Below are 19,543 nucleotides of genomic sequence, written 5' to 3' on the forward strand. Positions count from 1 at the left end.
TCCTTTCCCGGTTGTTACCTTACAACCGTTACTTGGAGATGCTGCTGCCCTCTGTTTTCTGAACGTTTGTTCCCTAGAGTTGCCAACGCTGCACTTCCGGCATTGTGGCACCACAATTCTTAGCTGGAGATTCTACTTTAAATCATCTGGGAAGGAACTCAAGTTGGCATTGTTAAGAGATCTCATGTCAGCGCTGTGACTGTGGCTTAGTGGTAGAGCGCTTGCCTAGCATGCGTGAGTCACTGGGTTTGATCCTCAGCACCACATTAAAAAAAATAAAATAAAGGTATTGTGTCCATCCACAACTAAAAAATAAAAAAAAAAAATCTCATATTCACAGTGCCTTAAAAATTCTCTACCTTCATCATCTCTTTAGGATCTTACCTTTACATGGAATCACATTTCTAAGACATACAGTAAGAGGACCTAAATCATTTGTTCTCTCTTAGCTCGTCTCCAGGTGGGTCTCTACTGCTTTTCTTGCTGCCCCCTTACAATAGTGGATAAGGAAGTTCTTACCACAGTTATTTTCTCTACATGTGGTGTCCTGGGGATGTGAAGCCTGGAATTACTGCGCCCCCTTTCGGTACCATGAAGGAAGCCAGCACAGCTGGGCAGAACAGAAAGACAGAGCAGTGTAGCTAGAGTTCTGATCAAACCCTTCCTGAAGCTTATAATCCCAGCCAGTCACGGTAATTTTACCGTTTCAGGTAGTTGAAGGTAGATTTTGTTCCTTCTACTTAAAGAGCGGATGGAGAGTCCCACAGTATTTAGGTGGAAACACTGAACATCCTTCTTATTCTTACGGATCTTTCTGATCTACCATGCTGTCCTTAGTCAGATCTTACTCCTTGAACAAGGCTCTTCCTGCCTTCCAGTTGCTGCTCCCTCTGCCCTCACTGCTTGCTTCCTACCTGAGGACATCTGACTTGAGCATTCAACTCTGAGATGAAACCCCCACCTTGGGAGGAACTTTCTGGTGACTGTTATGCTCCCTCGTCCACCACGGCCACCCCTTCTTGATGAAAACACTTTATTTTCTCTAGAATTCTTCTATCTGAAGTTCTTCCTTCCTGGGATGGCTTGGCCTCTGTTACCTTGACTACAGCATAAGCTCACGGGAGCAGAGGCCCTGCCATCTTGCTTGTTTCTCTTTCCTGCATGTCTGGCGTGGAAAAGTACTCAATTAATATTTGCTGAAATACTGAGTGGCCTTTCTGGCATACACAACGTGTGGAGGGCCCAGCCAGTGGAGGCTCGCCAGGTGGCCTGGATGGCCACTGTCCACTCTGGTGTATCACCCTCCAGATCTAGCTGGCTCCTTTTCGTGGTCATGCAGCTATTTCTTCTGTGGTACCTAATCCTACTTTGTTTCTGTGTTCTCAAACATCTGTTTCTTCTTAGGAAGAAGAATAAGAAAGGGAAGAAAGGGTCCTGAGGTTGAAATGTGAACTCAGAATCATGTTTTTATTTTTTTGGTGGTGCTAGGGATTGAACCCAGGGCCTCATACGTGCTCTGCCACTGAGCCACACTCGCTCTTGTGAACTTAGAATCTTGAAGATCAAGAAAAAGATGATCTGACCTTAAAAATGTAAGAGATGTGAGCAAGTGACAATAAGGAGCTGGAGGCCACGAGCTGTCCTCCTCGCTGAGGTGGACCTGATCAGGCAGAAAACTGTGGTGCTCTCGGTCAAAGTACAAGAACTGATCAAAGCAAGAGGGTTTTTCTATTTATTACAAAATTCGTTACACAAATACAGCTGACCAGAAGGTCTAAAAACAGCCCAGACTCTTCCAACCCTCACCCACCTGTAGGTAAAAGAAGAGCCACAGTCCTGCCCACACAGAGGGGAGCCCTTCTCAGAAGAACTGCCTGTCCTCGGAGGGTTCAGAGTCGAGAGTCCAGCAGCAGAGAGGAGCCCAGTGTGTGTGGACAGCCCCTTGAAGCAGCCCTTGGTCACAGCTGCTCAGGTTGGGCAGCAGCTTCAAGTTTCACAGTTCTCATATCCCAAGTCAAATCAAGGAATGGAAATAAAGGGGGGAAAAAAAGGCAAAACAAGAGCAGAAGCGGGAAGAGGGAGCCTGAAGGGGGCTGTAGGTGGGGAGGACGCATGGGGTGGGGGCTCTTGAGGGGTTGGCCATTTCTTGACTTGGGTGGCTTATTAGGATGTTCACTTTAAAATGATTCTTTAAATTGTACATACATGTTATATACTTTTCTGTGTGCATGTTATGTCTTAAATGTTTTTAAATGTTAAAAAAAAAAAAAAGGCAAAACCTCAACAACTTAAAAGGCTGAAAGTGGATAAAGGGGCTAAGGATGGAGCCAAAAGAAGAAATTAAAGAGCAGAGGAGGGCGAGATAGTAGAGGTGGAGGAGGTGGATCCTGGAGGTGGCCCTGCGGCCTCAGTTCCTCTTCTTCTGTCTGGATGCTGGCTCTGCTTCTAGGTACTGGAGCCCGAATAGCATACCCAGGATCGAGAAACCTTGAACAGAGACGAGACAAGTGGGGATGTCAACACGGGGCCCTTCTTACCGTGCACCTGCCCCTGCGCCAGCCCTGGTGCTAGGGCAGTTGTTGTGGGAGGCCTAGGGTGGCAGGGTGCTTACTTGCCACCATCAGGGGGGCCAGGACGCCAATCGTGGGTGCTGCAGTTCCAAATACAAACAACTCGGAGAGGAAGTGCCCCAGGGCGAGGAGGAAGGTCCAGAGTGTGATGTGATAGAGCCTACAAGAGAGCAGACAGAAATGGGAACGAAAATTACTGCCTGTTTGGTACAGGATGGCAGAAAGTATTAGTCAGACTTGACATACACAAGTCATGTGACTGTGCTTCAGAGTAAGGACACTTGTTCCTGACAAATACCTGGCTGGTTGATCACCTCAATTTGTTCTCACCTAGGACAAAATGAAAGGTTTTGAAACTAAAGGTAGCTCAGTGGCTCATCTGGGAGGAGAATGGTCCAAGCACCCAGAGTGGACCCCAAGTTGTAGCAAGGTAGAGAACCTAACTACCGTGAGGCAGACTCTGGGTCATGGCAATCCTTGGCAGTGCAGGCCACCACACTGCCGTGTTCTGCTTGTCCCATTAGCAGACTCTCTAGTCTAAGCCCACCAGGCAGATGTCCGGGCCTGTGCAGGTCAGGGTTTAAATGATGGATGCCACGGAATGAATGTCTGGAATTGAGAGCAAGGAGTAAGACATCTCTGGGGCTTTTAGATTTACTCTCAGTTGGTTATTTTGTGTCTTAGCCTCCAAAAGCGGTTAGAGGGAGGACGCAAGGACAACCCCATGGGCTGAGAACCTGTTCCTTAGTTTTGACCCTGAGGTGAGAAGAGACAAGTAACTGGCTGATGAACCTCTTGGATTGCTGATATTCTTTCTTCAAGTACGAAATTAAGGAAAAAATTAGGAAATGCTTCAAATATACAAAAAATGGTAGTATGCTATAATGAACTCCAGGGTAACTAATAGGCAGCTCCATCAAATCTTAACATTTGGACATTTTTGTTTCAGATACTTTTTTGCTAAGAAATAAAATATTACATCTAACAGTTACTGCATCCTGTGCACCCTTACCCTACCGTGACCCTGTTGTCACCCCTCTCCCTTCCCCACAAGTGGCCAATACCTTAAAATTTATTTTTATCATTCTGGTGTGTGCTTTTATACATTAATAAACATGTATGCATGTGTATTGACTTTTGAGTTTCCAGTGAGTGAGGGAACAGTATCAGTGCATGTAGGAAGTGCAAGGATCAAGAAAGGACCAGAAACAGCAAGTCATTTGCAGTTCCCATGTTGGGAAAAGGGGAGAAGTTCCTGGGGATCAGAGGTAAGGATAAGTGGGACTTATCTCTGCTCACTCCACAAGCACAGCAAACAGAAGATGACCCCTCTTCCTATCACTACTACTTCATCGTGGTAAAGGTCTTTTTTTTTTCGGTACTTGGAATTGAACCCAGGGACGCTTACCACTGAGCTACATTCCCAGCCCTTTTTTATTTTGAGACCATGTCATCAGTTGCTGAGACTACAGTTGTGTGCCACCATACCCAGCCATGATAAAGGTCTCTAAAATGATTATTCAATTCTCCCTCCCTGTCACCCTGAGAAGTAAAACAGCTATCTATTATCATTTTATAGATGAAGAGACCAAGGTGCAGAGAAAAGTAAACAATGAACTTGTTGCTATAAAACTAATTGCCAACAAAACTGAGACCAGAATACATTTTCTTGTTTTCATTTGGCCCCAGGCTGTTTCCACTAAACCATACTGCTTCCAAAAATATGTGTCAATCTAGGACAAGTAAACCACAGTTTCAAGTTAAAAAAAAAAAAAAAAAAAAAAAAATTGGAGTTGGAGAGATCAAATCCCTTGATTCAAATCCCACTTGAGTCTATCTTCCTCAGTTTAAATTAATTGCGTCTCTAATATTCAGATCTGCAAAATCAGGAATGAAAATCACTACCTCCCAGGGCTGCTAGGAGGAGACTTAATCAAGGTCATGTACATGAAAGCTCCTGGCATAATTAGAGGGGTTCAGAAAATATTATTGCCTTCTCTCTTCCCGGATGCTGAGAGCCTGGATAAGACAAAAATATTTTCGAGTGAGGCTGTCAAAACGCCCGCCTCACCCAGAGAACTGAGCAGAACTTTTCCATCTAGCTTGGGATGATTATTGCTGAAGAAAGCTTGAGCCCCCTCCAGTGGCCAGAGGGGGATATGGCACTGTCTAGACAGGAGGCTAGGCCCGCCTGTGATATTGTTCCACACTTGGTCCCTACAAAGAGGCAGCAAGCAGGTTCTTCTCCACCCTTACTTACTGACTCTGCAAAAGCATGCCAGTTTACTTTGTGGGTTCCTATTTTTTCATGAATCAAGATTTCTGGTCATTCCTGCTTCTTAAAGAGGAATGTGAGAATGTTATGTGTAGGTGGTTACTCTAAAAAGATCATATTGCAGCTCAGTGGCAAAGCATTTGCCTGCCATGCACCAGGTCCTGGGTCTGATCTCCAGTACTGCAAAATAATCAAGAAGACAATAACAACAAACTGAAGCTACAAGAACACAACATTCTACTTCTTTAGTAGAAGAAAGGCAGATTCTTTAGTAAAGAAATTGAGGGATATGATGCAGACCAGTGGAGTATAACACCGCCAGTTTGCTATGTCAGTTCCAAAGATTTCTCAGATATTAAAGAAGACCCGTTAGGCCTATTATTTTTTTTTTAGGCCTGGAAGGAATGGATCCTACTGATCTTTTATTATGCAGACTCTAGGCTAATGTAGTAAAAGGATTAACAGGTCTCAACAGAGGGGGCAGCATGCCTACCGCCTGATTTCCAACAAAAGGATGCTAAAGCTCTTCCTTCCCTTACATACGTCTTGTTGTGGATGTCAATGGCACAGAGGCAGCGAATCACCGATGACAGCAATGTCCAGATTCCAAAGGTCCGAGCTTGGAGGCCATTCACTGTGTGGTAGAAAAAAGCAAGGATGTTGAGAAGAGGTGGGCAGCGGGTGGTGCCTTCCACACTCTGCAGATTCATAGGAGATGGCTGAGCCTCTCCTCCCTGTGGCGGGGCAGAGTGGAGGCTCTGGTGCCATACCTGGGGACTAGAAGGAAGGGAAGGAATTCCAGAATGAGAACTACTCAGATCCTCTTCAGATGTCTACAGTTAGAAGGGGAATGCCAAGAGTGGTCACCCAAGCAAAAACTCACTTAGGCAAATAGCTCCTGGATACAGCAGTTTGTATCTTCTCTGCCTGGAAGCCCAAAGAGACTGTCAGGACAGGACTGTGTGAGATGGGTCTGTTACTATGAGGTGCCTAGGAGACCACAGACCCACAGACTTTCAAGGCTGATCCAGGAGAGATTTCAGAGATACAATCTTTAAGAGACCTATGCCCCTGGATCTCTCTCTGAATCCAGATCAACATTATTTGAACAAAACCCAAACAGGGTTGTTTTTCTGTGTATGTGGTAGTGGAATAAAGTGCTATTTCTTTGGGCTCTTCTGGGGGCACTTGGTTTTGTATGGCTTCATTCTGGCACTCTGCATTAAATATCTTTCCCTGAAAGTATGGGTCATATTCCAACATAACAATGGTTCTTGACCCTAGCTGCTTATCAGAATCAACTGAGGGAGTTTTATAAACTTAACGAGGGTCAGGTAACAGATTACACCAAACACTCTAGAGGTAGGCCCTTGCATAGGTATTTTCTACAAACTCCCTGCTTGGGTGACAAATGTATAGCCACAGATTTGAGGCATCAGGTAGTTTGGAAATGCCCAAACAATGAAGGCAAAGATACTTCCTTTGTTGTTCTATCCCTTCCTGTGCAAGAGAAATTTCAAGGGACAAGACTGATGACTGAAAGATCTCTTCATGTTACTGGGCTTCAAGGATTTTCTAGCCTTTGGAAAGGTAGATAGCTCTACCAAATTCATAGCAATTAATGAATACCTTCAGTTGGTAGTAACAAAAAATTCCATTGGCCAACCAAATATCTAGCATTAGCCCTGAAGGGCTACATTTTTCTTTTTGTTTCAGGGCCTCAATACACACTAGGCAACTGCTTTACCACGGAGATACATCCCCAGCCCAAGGACTACATCCTTTTTTTTTTTTTTTTTTTAATATATTTAAATCTTTATATTGTATAGATTGACACAATACCTTTAATTAATTAATTAATTTTAATGTGATGCCAAGGATCAAACCCAGTGCCTCAGATGTGCTTGGCAAGCGCTCTACCACTGAGCCATAACCCCAGGCCAGGACTACATCCTTTAAAAAACAATTTGATAGCTTTTCTAAAGAGAAGACTGAGGAAATTTCACTATAGTTTGTCAGAGACTCAAGTGGAGTGTTTCACCAGGCCTAACCAGATTAGGATCAGGTAAAATTCTATGGGACACTCCAGAGCACGGCTACCATTAGTAGAATAGCAAGAGAGCCCCAAATCCCAGGAGGCAGGCAGCCTCCACTTTTCGCCTGCCCTCCACTCCTTCTCCTGCCATATACTGGTTCTGCTCAGCTGTACAGCAAGTCACATGACCCCTGGGCCTCTCAGTCTCAACTTTAAATTCAAAGGGCTAGCCATACGAACTCTAAAGTCCTGGGCATTTATACAGGCTTCTGTGAGGCGGCACTGAAAGGTGAAAAACCAGAAATATCCTCCTCGCTTTTGCAGGTTCTTTACTCCTAATATATCTGAGCTTTGTTCAAAATAATCCTTAGCCTACTTAATTTCACTTTTTACCCAGATGTTGCAGAAAGATGAGCTAGGTCAGAGCATGAATCTGGGTTAGCTATTCGTGGGACACAGAACTGGCAGCTGCTGTGAAACCATGCAGCTCAAAGTACCCACACATCCACGTGGTCAAGTACAAGCTGTAGTGTACAAATGCTCTCCACAGAGAGGTTGGGACCAGAGAGCCACTGTGAGCCTTCTGAAGTTTCATTCTGGAAGACCATCTTGAAGGGATTTTGGGAATCTGCTCAGGGACTACGTCACTTCCTGGGAAGACCTTGGATTACTAACAGTCCACCTGTAACATGGAATACAAACCAGGTGATTCCTGAAAAGGACTCTGGGATTCTGAAGCTTCTTTATGGCTTTCAAGTGGAACATTCCAGAGTCACCAAGCAACTCTATTTCCTCACTTTCCCTAATAAAGCTTTTTGTACACCCTAATTGTCCAGGGCAGTATAAAATGAATGAAAAGGTATCCAGAGACGCTTGAGGAGTAAGGGTCAAGTGCTTTCTGTTAGCTGCAGTGGCTACCAAAGGCCAGAAAAGGCAGCATCAGAAGTACCTGGAGGTTTTCAGAAACTGGATTCCTGAGCTTCTCCCAGGCTCATTAATTAGATTTGGAGAGAGAAATGGGTGCCTGGGTTTGTTTTGAAGTTTCCTGGGTTGTTCTGATGTACAGCCTGGCTTGGGAACCACAGCTAGATCACTTCCACATAGGATGCAGTTCTTTGATTTCTTACCAAGGTTTGGCTTGCCAGTGTAGAGCTTTTCATAGAGAAAGGTGTGGTCTCGGAAGCTCTGGAGCGTATTCCCAATGGCTATGATGGATACCATAACCAGCCAGCTTCGCAACACGTTCAGGAAACGGCTCATGACTCCCCCAAACTCAAGGGGGTGTTCTGCCTTGGAAACAAAGGCAAAGGACATGAGGCTATGAGGGTCAGTCTACTTCAACCATAAGCCCTCTCACCTGTGTGGCCGGCCTGTGTCTGACTCACAAGGACTGTGCAGAGCTCAGTTGACCAATTGCTTCATAAATTCCTCTCCAAGTTCTTTCTGTCCATCTACCCCCAGTTTTCTTAAAACACTACTCTTACTTCAGAGGGTTAGCAAGCTATTTACCTAAGCCAAAGTGACAAAGTTTTGGTAATACAATGGTGGACATGACAAATTTGCCAGGATAAAATGGAGAGAAAAAAGAGAACAGAAGAAAAGGAGGTGTACAAATATTATTATAAAGTAACAATGGATTTCGGTGTGAGGCTTCTGGAAATTGGTCCCAATAGTTAGTCACACTAACAGTGGTGAATGAACTCTATACTTTTCAATAAGCTACATGGTACTTATCTTTGTCTAAGTAACTTAGACAAAATACAGGATTACTCTAAATCAGAACTTCTTTCTCTTAGGCAGAATCAGTACTTCTGTATCTTTTAACTTTTCATGCCATTCCTCTTTATAATGCAAGTGGCTCAAAAGTGATTGATTTTTAAGTCCACTCACAGAGACCTGCCTGATTATTGATGACAGATCCTTTCAAGCCTATAAAACCCTTATACAATTGAGTGGAACCTGTGGGATGATGGCACCATTTATATCATTAGGTTTTTCTCTACTGTGCTTCTCAGGTATACTACAACAATCTAAAAGCTGAAAAAAAAAAATACCACTGTGACTTTAGAACTAGTTGGACACAGAGAAACAGCAATCTTGGTACTGGGTTGCAAGAAAATTTATAATAGTTATTAATTATTAGCACTTGTGCCATGCACTGTGCCAAGAATCTAACATATATCATCTCATTTAATTCTTACAACCAGGTAGGCAGGCACTATTAATATTTCCACTTTATAGATGAGGGTTGGAAGAGAGGTTAAGTGATTTGCTTGAGGCTATACAGCTAACATATGGCAGGGAGGTCTGGTAGACTGTTGCTAAACTATCTCACTGAGAAAATTTTGATGATGTTCCCGTTTTTGATGAAGACAAGCATACAACATCCACTTCGGTCTTCAAGTAGTATATATAATTCAATTATTTAACATATATATACACACATATACATATACATACATACATATATATGTGTAGGCTTACACCAACCCTTGTTGAATAGTGATTTTAATCAGTTTGACTTAAAAGCATCCTAGATAAATTAGTTCTAATAAAAGAACAGCTTTGTTCCCATCTTCATTATTATCTTTTGGTCCACATTTTCTCTGTTTGGTTAACTGCTCAGGCCTGAGGTGGCAATAAACTGTCAGGTTTCCTTTGACACTTTGGCAGAAGTTTCAGTACAGTTCCATGCTACTCAGTTGAGTTAAGTTATTTAAGTCAGCAATCCTGAGTCAGTGTGAAGTACCAAAACCCCACCAAGAAAGAGCTCTAGAGAAGAAAAAGTGAATTTGGGAGCTCTTCAGGGAAATGTGGGTTACAAAGGAGGACTTCATCAAAATCCAGAGAATACTGACACTTACAACTGGGCCAAGGTTCACCTGTACTTTTTATTTCCTCACCCCCTCTCAATTAGAGCCTCAGGTCTCTTCCCAGAAAAAGTGAATGGATGTCCCCACACCACCCTCTTTCAGAAATTATGACTTCCATTTCACAAGTCTTAGAAATTCCAGCAGATAGCTGAGGAAAAGAGCCTGGTCACTTCTGAATTGCTCTACCAATTACTGAACTCCATTTCCCTAAAGCTTTAGGGTTTCCCAGAGTATAAAACATCTGTCTTCAAATTCTGCCCTGGCCCAATCCAGCATAGATGTTGTGTTAAAAGTTACGAGTCAGGAGAGAAATTCCTATTTTAACCCTATCATTATGTGGCCCCTGGTCATTTACACTTTGCAGCCTCGGTCTCCTCATCCGCAAAATAGAGATAAAATATATGCCTCAAGGGTTACAGGAATTAAAAGAGGAAAAGTGAAGGCTCCTTTCACAGTGCAAAATTCACAGAGGCTGCTCATTCATCCATCCATTCCTTCATTCCCCGATTTCACCCAAGACCTCTCCATGTTCCTGGCTCTTCCTTGTCATCTTCTGTCCAACCCCGTTCCCCCAAAAGGTACCTCCCAGGCAACCTCCATTTTCCTAGACTCTCCAAATCCTCTCAATCAGATGCCACACAGACACCTTCAAGCTCCTTCTCCAAATTTTCCTACCTGGCGATCGGACCCCCAGCACCGTAGAGCCAGCAGTAAACACGCTCCCCCAGGACTGCTCCAGCGGCAAGTCCACCTGAGCCATTTGTCCCCGCCCCCGTCCTCCGCCCGGCTTCAAGATTGGGTCGTTTCTGTCAGCCCTCTCTTTGATTGGCTGTGCCCGTTATGCTCAAGCAGGAGATAGGGAGTGAACCCCCTTGCTGCCAATCAGCGGTGGCCGCTGCCTAAGCCTCTCCTCTGTTACGCCGCTCACGCAGTAAACCCTCCTGTGGAGCGTGGCGGAATTATGGATTTGGAGTCAACCTTTTAGGGGCGGAGAAAGTAAGAGTGGAAAAAAGGAGCCAAGACACCTTTCTTTCGGGAACTGGGCTCAGCTCCCGCGCTGCGCCGCGGTGACGTCATCCGTCCGCGCCCGCAGCCGGGCGTTGTCAGCGCCCGGTGGCGGCGCCTGCGCAGTGGCTCCGAGCGGGCGGTTGCTTGTTGGTTGTTGTAGTAACGGGGGAAGCAGCCGTCGGCGACTGCCGTGAACCTGGCTGGGGAAGGAGGAGGAAGGTAGGCGCAGAGCGCGGTCCCCGCCTGCCTGCTCCGAGCCATGGGAAGATGAGACAGGTAAACGCCTGCGCCGGCTTGCTCCCCTTCCCGAGGGAGGTGCGCTCCCAGGTCTGGGCGGGCGCGGTCCGCTGCACTTCCCTGAGTCCCGAGCAGCTCTTGGCTTCCGGGCGCGCCAGGCTGAATCGCTGCGGGCAGAGTGGCCGCGCCTTCCCCGCGGGGAGCACCTGCGGTCCTACCTGGGATTGGGATGATCTGGGGTTGGGGCTGAAGGCAGATCCCTTCAGGGCCAGGACTCCTTTTCAGCGAGAGTCCTTACTCTTCCGAGCGCGGAGTCTCTCCTAGCTCTGCAGGAGCCCAGGAAAGGTTGGCATGCCTTCCTCTCTTGCAGCTTTGGCTTGTTTTAACTTAATGGACTTCTCAACCTTTTGGGGAAAGATCGAGGAATCCCTTTGGGAATCCCCCGAAGAGAGTCACTAGGTTGTTAGATATCGCCCATTTTTCCGCGAAAAATCTGTAGGGATCTTTTTCCGGGTTGGTGTTTTTCGTCTTATTCACAATCTTATCGTATATTTGAATGCGTAGGAAAATAAAGTTTAGAACGATTGATACAAGATTATTATCTCTGACTCTTGGGATTATGGTCATTTAAACATTTTCATTGTCTTTGTAGTTTCTGTTCCTTCCTCTAAAAAACATTTTTAAGTTAGAAATGCAGTGTTGGGAATTTCCCTAATTTTAAAACCTATTTAAGATTCAGATCAAAGTTTTTGATTTTTAGTAAGTGAGAATGATTAAGAGTGTTTGGAAAAGCATTGATTTTCCCCCACCTGTTTATCTGACCCTCGATTAGGAGGAATATATCTTAAACCTTTCAGTTCAGTTGAATTGTTTTTACTAGAACTATGACAACAGCTAGCCTGCTTGCTTGTCATAGTCTAAATAAATATTTACAAGGGGCTTGGAACTTGAGTTTTAATTTTCATTTTTAACCCAGGTCGGATTTGTCTGGCAAGGAATCTATGTTTTAGGGAATCAGCCACCTACCTCCGACTGTGCAAAAAGCGAAATGAATTTTTCCTTTTGGTATACATTAGATTTAGTATATAAAAGACAAGTGAGAGACATAAACTTAATAAAGCTCTTCAAGTACATATAGCATCGACAGTATGTATGAGAAAAAATCTTGATTAGGAGCATATTTTAGGCATTGTGGTAGAAGGTAAGAGTCTAGAGGTTGAGCACTCTTTAGGAATATATTTCTTTTCATCATTTGGAAGATTATCTGCAAAATCAAGAAACAGACAGCTATATTATATTTCAGATCACTTGATTTTCTTGCAGGAATCTGTGCCACCCAAATTGTCTGATCCGGTGAATCTGCAAGGAAAGGTCTCTGAGGCCCCTGTCTGCTGACTGCATGACAAACTCTAAAGGAAATGCCAGTCGTGATGGCCCGGGACCTGGAGGAAACAGCATCTTCCTCAGAGGATGAGGAGGTGGTAAGCCAAGAGTAAGTACAGCAAGCCTGCTTTTGACCCTTTGCCTTTAGTATGGGAAAATAGTTTCTTTCACTCATGTATTCTATCCAGTGTTCTTCCATTGGTATTATCTGGCTCTGGTTTTAACTTTTATCCATGATCATTAGATAATCAAGGTTTTATTCATTCCCATCATGTATTGGAAATGAGATAAGGCTTTGTTTCTGGATTCATGAGTGAACATCAGCTCTAGATGTTGTAAAATGCAGGTAGTAGCTTTTGGTGTACTTTTGAGCAGAGCATTCAGTGTAGGAGACTGAAATTTTTAGATATTGAAGAAAAGTAGGTTTCCAGACTGTGATGTTGATTGTTATGCTAGTTTTTTCAAAAGCCTTTACAGTGATAGAGTGTTGGTAATGCAAAGAGGTCGGATAACTTACCATAGCAACTCTGGGGCAGGATATTAGATTCTATAGCCTGTGCTATGTCCTTTGAACCACAATTGCTTTCCTGAATTCTTTTAGTAAGAGTCCATATATCTTGATCATTGATCCTCAATAAAAATGAATGATAGAAAGAAGTAGAAGATGATAAAGACTTTATCTCATCTGTTTCTCATTTAATCTGGAGATAAAAGTGTTGTATCTTATTTAATTAGAAGATGTTATTAGTTCTACTTTATTAAACACAGCCTTACAAATATCAAGAACTCAGGGGCTTGGCTTTCCTGGAATTTGAAGAGCTTTGCTTCTTTGCCTCCTTTAATATTTTTACTTGACACAGAATATAGAGAGAATTTGTCTTAAAGTTAAGATACTTTTTTTCTCTCTTTCTTAGATACTCTGCGTCCTTTTGGATATATGTGTGCCCTGTAACCTGAAAAACAGGGATAGTATCTCCCAGGCTATTTTGTATGGGTGTGGTTAGGAACAAATAGAATCATGTGAGAAATTACTTGGTAAATTACAAAGTACCATCCAGGTGCGGTGGCACACGCCTATAATCCCAGCTGCTCGGAAGGCTGAGGCAGGAGGATCCTGAGTTCAAAACCAGCCTCAGCAACAGCGAGGCACTAAGCAACTCAGAGAGACCCTGTCTCTAATTAAGTATACAAAATAGGGCTGGGGATGTGGCTCAGTGGCTGAGTGCCCCTGAGTTCAATCCCTGGTAACCCCTCCCCCCACAAAAAGTAATTACAAAATACCATACAAATGTAAGGTATAATTCGAACTGGTTTATGGAATTTATAGTAGACATTTTTATAGGGTAGAAAATTACATTACTTACTAGCATTTGAAGAAAATTATTGAAGTATTAAAACAGCTTTGAGGAAAGGCTTCTCATTGTTAGGTCATAGAAAGTAATAGGAATTTGACAGTATATTTGGGTCATTCTCTTTCAGGATAATTAAATGGGTAATTCCCTCTGGTTACTTTGCCTTCTTGTGCCATTTTTCTTTCAGTGTGCTGCCACAGAATTTTTAACTTCTGCAGCAAGCATCGGTCTTTCTGTTTTAAAGATTGTTCCTTTACTTCATTACTGTCTTGTTGGTGGACTTAGAGGATAGGCTCAGACAATGCTCATACTCCTGTGGTTTCCTGCCCATAAAACTTATTGAAAATACAGATGTCATCTCTCTCTACCCCCATCCAAATTTATGGACCTTTTGCTCTTCTTTCTTTCAGATTCTTTCTGTTGATTTTTAACTTTTAATATTCTTCCATCAACTTACTTTTTGTTTATCAGACACGTGTATGTGAATAGTTTTATTCACAATAGGTTTACCTTGAGAAAGTTTTGAAAGTAAAAGACCCTAAGTCAACGTAACGATGTTGATTTGATCCAGAGATGTGTGTCCTTGGACATCTGTTAGATCCGCTCAGATCCCTAGGCTTTATGAAAGTATTAACGCCTTGCAGTTCTGGATTTTAGGGTTGGAAACCATCTTAGCAGTCCTTGTTTTGCATGACATTTCAAATAATAAATGTAAAGAAATGTAAAGAAATGTAAGTGTATTTTGCTGGGATCCCAAATACGTATTTATATATAGAACTGGAAATTTTCATGTAAGCACTCAATGTAAGGTTTCTCTAGTCACTGAAAAAAGTAGTAACCGTAATTTCTGTCATGAAAGGTGACTTTAAATCAGTTTAAAAAGTGAGCAGTAAACACAGTGACCACTGCAGGGGTTCTGAGGAGGAGGTTGTGAATCTGTGAATTATGCAGCCTGACTCCCTGGAGGGAACAGTATATATTCTATTCCTCATGAAGTTGCTTCTTAAAAACCAGAATGTGTGGGGCACAGCAGTGTCTGCCTGTAATCCCAGCAGCTCTGGAGGCTGAGGCAGGAGGATTTCAAGTTCGAGACCAGTCTCAGCAACTTAGTGAGACCCTGTTTCAAAATGAAAAATAAAAAGGCTGGGATGTGGCTCACTGGTCAAGCCCCCTGGGTTCAATCCTTGGCACCTAAATACATACATACATATATACATAAATAAATTAAAAACCAAAATATTCTTAGGTTTTCAATAAAATGAGCCATTAGAACTGGTCTTCATTCAAATTCTTTGTCCTTTATGTCTAAGAATGAATTTTCTTAGTATATACCAGTTTCTGATGTGAACGAACATGGGAAGTTCCACTGTTCAGTTTCCTAATCATTTAAAATTTTATTCCCTGTTAGTATCACCTGGTAGGAGCATTTTTAAAAAGATGTTGATGGACCTTTATTTTATTCATTTGTTTATATGTGGTGGTGGGAATCGAATGCAGTGCTTCACACATGCTAGGCAAGTGCTCTACCCAACAGTTTACCTTCTGCCTTGAGTGTTTTTCAGTTGACTCTACTGAACTAATGATTTGCTACTCTTATCTTTCTATAGGTTGTAAGTGAGAAAACTTCTTTGTCAGGGATTTGGCTTCCTGCATAGTATAGTCAGGGCCTTGGCTCTTCCCAGCTGTGTGTCTGTCTATTGTGTTGCTGAGTCTGGTCTGACATTTTTAACTGTAGCAGCCATCCATTGTTCATAAATACTAAGGCACAGTGGTGCCAGTTTGTAGCTAGTGCTAGATTGCAAAGGAACTTTGGATAGTTTCCAAAGTTTTTTTGACCAAGACTCCATAGGCTGCCTATCTTTCCCATCTATCCACTGATGTGAAAATATAATGGAAAAATTATAGTTGGAAGAGATCATAGGAATCATCTGACCCCATACCCATATCTTATAGGTATTTAAGATTAAAAAGCAAGCAAACCACAAGAACTCGTCCTTGCTTAAAAAAAAAAAGGACCCTATAAACACCATTTCTCACAGACAGGTACCATCACTAAGTCTAAGAACAAGAACAGTCAGCATCCACATTCCATTTCTAGAACAGGAAATGAACTAGATATGGTGTTCTTTGCTGTTTTCACTAAATAGCTGAGGGCAGCTCAACCCAAGTCTACAAGCTGCTGAAACCTCAAAGATTAGTAGCCTGGTACCTGTGCATTCAGAGTGTGGGACTTCTAAAACTTGGACTGGGAGGATATGTCTTGGCCCTGAATTTTGTGATATGGTTTTTGTTAAGGGGTGTGGTCATGTGAGTTTTAAGAATAGAGTGTTGGCTAAATGAGTCTCATTCTATGTAAGGAATTGATTTGTTTAAATTCCGAAGGAGTTGAGTTCAGGTGTTTAATACGCAGACCTTCACTGAGATACGATTTTTCAGCAATAGGGCATTAAGAACCAGAGACACTGGGTTCAAAGACCTATATATGTAAGCAGCTGTATGACCTTGGGCAAGTTACTGGACCTTGGAGACACTTTTTCTACTTCATAGTGTGGGCAAGAGGAGTAAGTGAGACAACATGAAAGTTTGTAGTTCAATCACTGGCACAGAGGAGGGATTCAGTTCCTTTAATATTTGCCCCCTTCCTTCCTCCAAAATTCCCCAAAGAATTTCTTAATCCATGAGTAAATATCCATCTGTCTAAGATGATTAAATTGAGCTTTCCTGAGAATAGGGAAAGAGAAAAAAAAGCCTATGGTTTTATACTGGAGGAAAATACATATTGTTCCATTCACTATGTTTGTTTTAAAATATGATTTTAATTGGGATACTTGTTTTAATTTCGAGTTCCTAGCCTGGAATTTTAGGATGAGTCATCAAATTGGCTTAAAAAGGGACTATAGAGTATTAAAGGGATATATAAATTATTGGGAATATATCAGTTATGATTTCTTGTATGTGCAAGAAATTACAATATAACTCCAATTGTCTTAAAGAAGACAGGGGATTTATAACTCATATTTAAGCAAGGTTTGATTTTGCAGCTCTGACTTTATCACCCAGGCTTCACTGATTTCCTTTACTGTCAGCTCTGGGCTGTCCCCTCAGTATCACAAAATGACCATTGCAGTGCCAGACTTCTCATTCTTATCTGCTCATCAAAAGAGAAGCCATCACCTATAGTCACTGCAGAAGAGAAAGGAAGCATTGCTTTCTCAGGGGGTCTGGGAACATGTCTCCTTCCTCTCATGGGCTATAATTGCTTTCTGTGCCCATCTTTCATTCGTCTTTGTGATTGCACTGTAACTGAATGCTCACATTCCCTGATTGGCTGAAACTAATCAAGGTTCACCTCTCCTCAAGGGTCAATCTTTAAAATCCTGGCTAAGAATTGGAGATGAGTGATTTTCCACAGGATATTTGGGGTTCTTATTCTAGAAGGAAGGGGGAAGTTGCCAAGCAACAAACCCTAGCAATTTGCTTAAATAGTTAATTCAGATTTTGAGCTGAAAATTATTGAAGGCTTTTGTTATGGTTATAGGGATCATCCATGTATCATGTGGACTGGAGGCTGCAGGAGAATTCCAGTTTTGGTATTCCATGCTGAGGCTATTCTGACAAAGGACAACAATATTCGAGTAATTGGAGGTAGGTATAACCTCTTCCACAGGGAGCAGAGCTGGTCAACTTTCCTCACAACTTTGGAAAAAATTAGTATGACATATGGATAGAGAAAAGGCCTTGGCCATGAGAAAAATCTATTGTTCCTTGAAAGAGTTCTTAGAATTTCTTAAATTATTTTCTGCATGACTTTTCTTTGAATTTTTTTTCAGAAATATGCATGCATGTTTGTGTGTGTGTGTGTGTGTGTGTGTTTGTGATAAATTACGTGTGATGGAATTTGCCATTTTAACCATTCTAGGGTGCACATTTCATTGGCATTTAGTAATGTTCTCAGTGTCGTGCACCATCACCATTGTCTAGTTTCAAGACCTCCTCATTCCAGAAGTAAGGTAGAGCTCAGTGGTAGAGTGCTTGCCTAGCATGGGAAGGCCCTGGGTTTAATCCCCCAGCTCTGCAAAAGACAAAACAAAACAAAAATAAAAAAGAAGTTAAAGCCCACACACATTAAGCAGTCACTTTCCATGCCACTGGTCCCTAGAAACTTATAACCTACTTTCTGTCTCTATGGATTTGCCTACTCTAGCTATTTCATAGGCATGGACTCGTACAATACGTGGCCTTCTGTGTCTGGTTCTTTCACTTAGCATATTGTCAGGGTCTATCCATGTTGGAGCATGTATCAGTCCTTCATTCCTTTTCATGACTGGGTAGTATTCCTTTGAATGAATATACCAATTTCACTTTTCCATTTATCAGTTGATAGATATTTGTGGTGTTTCTACCTTTTGGCTATAGTGAATAGTGCTGCTATGAAGGTTTTGGACAAGTTTTGTTCGGGTACCTATTTTCAATTCTTTTGAGTATGAGTCAGAAATGAAAGAAATGAATTATTAGATATTCTCTCTTTCTCTCTCTCTCTCTCTCTTTTTTTTTTTTTTTTTTTTTTTTTTTTTGTGGTAGTGGGGGTCAAACCTAGGGGCACTCTTACCATTCTGACCCCTTTGGAGACAGGGTCTCACTAAGTTGCCGAGTCTGGTCTTGAACTTGGTGTCCTGCCTCAGCCTCCTGAGAAACAGGGATCAGGTGTGAACCCCTGTGCCCAGCCTCTGTTGAACTTATTAAGGAGTTGTCAAACTGTTTTCCACAGCAGCTGCTTCATTTTACATTTTCACCAACACTGCAATTGGGTTCCTATTTTTCTACATTCTCACTGACATTTGCTATTTTCTGTTTTATAGATTATAGTCATCTGGTGGGTGTGAAGAGATATTTTGGTTTGGATTTGCATTTCCCTAATGACTAATGACAATGAGCATCTTTTTGTGTGTTTTCACGTGCTTGGCCATTTGTATGCCTTTTTGGAGAAATGTCTTTTCAAGGTCTTTGTCCAGTTTTTAAATTGGAATTGTTGGATTGTATGAGTTCTTTATACATTCTGGATATTAGATCCTTAATCAGATACATGATTTATAAATTTTTTTTTTCCTATTCTGTGGATTGTTCTTGCACACTTTTTATTCTGTAGATTATTCTTTCATGAGCAAAGTGTTTTTTATAGCAATTTTTTAATTCTAATTGGTTATACGTGGCAGTAGAATGCGTTTGGACACATTGTACACAGATGGAGCATAAAAAGTTATTTTGCTGACTTCCAGTTTATCTGTCTTTTTCTTTTACTGCTTATGCCCTTGGTGTCATTATATGAGAAACCATTGCCTGACCCCGGGTCTTGATCACTAGGTATCTTTCTAAGAGTTTTATAGTTTAAGCTAAATCGTCTTTGATTCACTTTGAGTTATTTTTTTAATATTGTGTTTTGTAAAGATCCACCTCCCTTCGTTTGTGTGTGGATGTACAGTTTTCCCTGAATGGTTAGTTGAGGAGTCTGTTCTTTCCCCATTGAATGGTTGTGGCGCTGTCATCAGAAGTCAATTGGCCATAGATTTATGGATGTATTTCTAGACTCTTTATATGCCATCGTTCTGTGCATTTATCCCTATTCCAGTACCATCCCTTTGTGGTTACTGTTCCTTTGTATTAAGTTTTGAAGTAGGGAAGTTCGAGGCCTTGAATATTTTTCTTCTTTTTTAAGATTATTTTGGCCATTCAGGGTCCCTTGCAATTCCATAAGAATTTTAGGATCAGCTTTATCTCTGCAGAACTGGCTATTGGGATGTTTGTGAGGAGTA

General features: G+C 42.1%; 2 protein-coding genes across 25 annotated transcripts in view; one reads left to right on the top strand and one right to left on the bottom strand.

The window, feature by feature from the left end:
• Positions 1–1,716: 1,716 nt before the first annotated feature.
• On the bottom strand, positions 1,717–10,823 carry Erg28 (ergosterol biosynthesis 28 homolog). 5 transcript variants are annotated; one of them, XM_047540841.1, is made up of 5 exons: positions 10,779–10,823; positions 8,008–8,170; positions 5,385–5,479; positions 2,612–2,730; positions 1,717–2,487 (listed from the first exon to the last, which is right to left on the bottom strand). In XM_047540841.1, the coding sequence occupies exons 2-5, from the start codon at positions 8,138–8,140 to the stop codon at positions 2,316–2,318; spliced, it is 519 nt and encodes a 172-aa protein (XP_047396797.1). In that variant the 5' UTR covers positions 8,141–8,170; positions 10,779–10,823; the 3' UTR covers positions 1,717–2,315. The 5 variants fall into 5 exon arrangements, with proteins under 5 accessions (XP_047396797.1, XP_047396794.1, XP_047396795.1 ...); XM_047540838.1 differs by lacking the exon at positions 10,779–10,823 and adding an exon at positions 10,429–10,693 and having other exon boundaries at positions 8,008–8,166; XM_047540839.1 differs by lacking the exon at positions 10,779–10,823 and adding an exon at positions 10,429–10,575 and having other exon boundaries at positions 5,389–5,479; positions 8,008–8,166.
• The window catches only part of Ttll5 (tubulin tyrosine ligase like 5), a 266,244-nt gene continuing 257,439 nt past the window's right edge, over positions 10,739–19,543 (top strand). For 4 of the 20 annotated variants that reach the window (XM_047540823.1, XM_047540816.1, XM_047540820.1 and 1 more), the window contains exons 1-3: positions 10,749–11,037; positions 12,322–12,490; positions 17,272–17,378. In XM_047540823.1, coding sequence (XP_047396779.1) covers positions 12,417–12,490; positions 17,272–17,378 — 181 coding nt within the window. In that variant the 5' untranslated portion in view covers positions 10,749–11,037; positions 12,322–12,416. Of the gene's footprint in view, positions 11,038–12,301; positions 12,491–17,271; positions 17,379–19,543 lie in introns of those variants that run through there. The other 16 variants (XM_047540822.1, XM_047540827.1, XM_047540828.1 and 13 more) reach the window with 11 other exon arrangements.

The sequence above is a fragment of the Sciurus carolinensis genome, chromosome 2 (assembly GCF_902686445.1).
Source record: "Sciurus carolinensis chromosome 2, mSciCar1.2, whole genome shotgun sequence".
NCBI lineage: Eukaryota > Metazoa > Chordata > Mammalia > Rodentia > Sciuridae > Sciurus > Sciurus carolinensis.

What these genes read in the sequence shown, in the direction of transcription:
- Erg28 (XM_047540838.1), bottom strand. Translation starts at nt 10,513, where the DNA reads ATGGCTCAGGTGGACTTGCCGCTGGAGCAGTCCTGGGGGAGCGTGTTT. An exon ending in CACTGGCAAGCCAAACCTTG is followed by an intron (nt 5,480 to 8,007) that starts GTAAGAAATCAA and finishes TCTACCACACAG; the next exon opens with TGAATGGCCTCCAAGCTCGG. An exon ending in ACATCCACAACAAGACGTAT is followed by an intron (nt 2,731 to 5,384) that starts GTAAGGGAAGGA and finishes GCTCTCTTGTAG; the next exon opens with GCTCTATCACATCACACTCT.